This window comes from Triticum aestivum, chromosome 7B (genome assembly GCF_018294505.1).
Source record: "Triticum aestivum cultivar Chinese Spring chromosome 7B, IWGSC CS RefSeq v2.1, whole genome shotgun sequence".
Classification (NCBI taxonomy): domain Eukaryota; kingdom Viridiplantae; phylum Streptophyta; class Magnoliopsida; order Poales; family Poaceae; genus Triticum; species Triticum aestivum.
Window position 1 is genome coordinate 50,231,082 of NC_057813.1, and position 2,597 is coordinate 50,233,678.

General features: G+C 47.7%; 1 protein-coding gene across 1 annotated transcript; it reads right to left on the reverse strand.

Annotated features, from left to right (window-relative positions):
* Positions 1-772: 772 nt before the first annotated feature.
* Positions 773-2,170, reverse strand: LOC123155782 (BTB/POZ and MATH domain-containing protein 5-like). The gene is made up of 2 exons (XM_044573909.1): positions 1,557-2,170; positions 773-1,427 (listed from the first exon to the last, which is right to left on the reverse strand). The coding sequence occupies exons 1-2, from the start codon at positions 2,155-2,157 to the stop codon at positions 994-996; spliced, it is 1,035 nt and encodes a 344-aa protein (XP_044429844.1). The 5' UTR covers positions 2,158-2,170; the 3' UTR covers positions 773-993.
* Positions 2,171-2,597: the final 427 nt, after the last annotated feature.

The following is a 2,597-nucleotide window of genomic DNA, read 5'->3' on the forward strand; positions in this document are numbered from 1 at the left end:
TTGTGGGTTCCCTCGGCAAGGATTTCGCCGAGGTTCGTCGTCTTCTACTCTTCTGATTTAGAGTGTTGTTCTTGTCTTCACAAAAATCTGCATGCCATCACGGAGGCGCCTCCCGAGCCTTGGTCCCAACCTTGCCGGGGCAGCCACTTCACCTTCTTGCTCTTTATGCTTCTGTCTTGGCGTTGCTTGGGTCGTCTTGCGGCTTTGATTTCCTGTCTCTGCCCTGCTTAAGTGTGGTCGTGGGCGCGCCTCACTGCCCGTGCACAAATAAGGGGTACAAAAGAGCGCCCCTATTTTGGTACACCGACACAGGTCAAGCTGATTGGTGCAACACAAAAGAGTGAAAGTGTACCATAGTTGTTTTCTGCACCAAAACCAACTGAAACCAACCCAAGCTCACAAGTCGACCAAAATTAAGAGCAGATTCGACCGAGGATTGGACGCAACAGCCACACTGTACACGGAGCTCCTGCGAGAGCCATCGTAGGAACGGCTTAGTGCAAGGAGATATTGATGCTAACGAAACTGCACTCTGCACGTTCGTTCATGATTGCAGCTGATTGAATTAGCTGGTCATACATTCATGCACAACATTTAAATTAATGCGCACACAGAAATAAAACATAAGGAAAACAAGGCACATATAGTATATATTAGATTTATTACTGCATATGATCAATACCAAGTTGCAACATGCAAGATATATAACAGCAGCATATATATAGCTACCGGATGATCCACTCACTACTACGACACAAAGAATTGCGACAGTTTAATCTCGGGTTCGATCGATAAATAGACTTATTTGGAAGGCAACGTATGCAGAATACGAATCCATAGGTTTGCTTGAGAAATTTAGGAAGCAAACTTGGAGAGGAGCTTCTTGAGAACGGAGGCGCTGCAGGTTTTGACGATCTGCTCAATCTCCTCAGCTGTGAAAACTTTGTGCACGGTTGTGTTAGATTTGATGAACTCCAAGCACTCTTCCTTCAACTAACGGTAATGTCCCCGCTCAGCTCCAACAATGATGTCCGCTACCGTCTTCAGCTGAATGCTGGTGCCCAACTCGTCTTGGCAGATCAACTTGAGCCTATGGAGATCATATCTCTCCGCAGCTTCAAGCAACTGCAGCAGCCACATTACATGTTGGACTGCTTTTGGGGCTCCCTCTGGTGTCCACACTTGTATTTTATTCCAGTCAGGTACAGGCAATGTGTCGGTGTAGATGAAAGTTAGCATGCTCTTAAACACTTCTGCTTCTATACCATCGATCTTCACAGTAGCACCACCAGGAGTGTCACCAAACAGCTGTGACTTGAATGCCATAGATCGCGCTGCAAGCACACATTGATGCGCAGCAAATGCTTCGCCGCCAACCTCAAACGTCACGTCAGCACCCTCCTTGGACATGAGGAGATCCTTGAGGCCTTGTTCGGATAAACCTCTCCTGGAGGGGATTGGAGAGGTTTGGAGGGGATTGGATGAGATTTTGACTTGTATGGGATTTAATCCACCTCAATCCGCTTCAAACCCCTTCAATTTTGTTGCAACCGAACAAGGCCTGAAGTGGATTGCCAGGTCGGAAGGAGGGACTTGGATGAACCGAGAAACGATGGTGGTAGCGCCAACCTCCGTGTTGACGTCGGCCTTGACGTCAAGTACGCTAACGTCGAAACGGATTATGAAGCTGTCATCCTTGAGATACGAAGATCTTTCCAACGTAGATCTTCTTATGAAATCTTTATCGCAGATTACAGAATTGAGAACAAAATCTTCTGTTTCACATTCATGGATGTATACTGACTCTTGCCACTGAAATTGGTCGATCAAACAGATGGCAAGCCGGACCTTCACGGGCTGCTTTTGCTCATCATCGTCAGCGTCATCATCTTCGTCGTCCTCAAGGCCAATAGAAACCGATACCCAACCGTCCCACTGGTAGTCACAGCCATTAGGGTAGTAGTTGAGATACCAGCGGCGGCCTCCAACCAAGAAAGTGCGAGATCTGATGTACTGGCCGGTGGGCGTCTTGTTTCTCGAGAAGCCTTCGACCGCGAGCAGGTGGTACCCGCGGGCCGCGCGGGAGTCGATGGGCGACACGGTAGACGTGCACAGCTTGCCCTCAGCGGTGACGAGAGACATGCCAGCAAACGCCATGTCCGATCGACAAGCTAGCGTGGACCTGGAACGGTAGATCGATAGGTCAGAAACATGCATACGAGGTGAGAATCATTAACCAACAGTAAAAGATCATAGCTAGTACGTACTTTGCATTGATCTAACTAGGATGCAACTTACAGTAGATCAAACAACAACACTAACAAATAGCCTTTAGAAGTCTAACAGTAATATTTTTTCTTCTAAACAGTAATTTTTAAGTTTGTATCCACTTCTAAACAGTAGTATTAATTCGTAATGATATACCTTAATTAAGTTTGGGCCGGGTTGACTCGCCTGAGCTACGCTGCCAGATTCAAAGACTCCGAGGATCAATCCGTCGTGGACGACGGCGTGCAGCTAGTGCACTGTTGTCAAGATCGATGCTGCGATGCTCCGCCGAGTGCTCAAGCGCTAGGCGCTAGCAGCAGCTGCTGCTA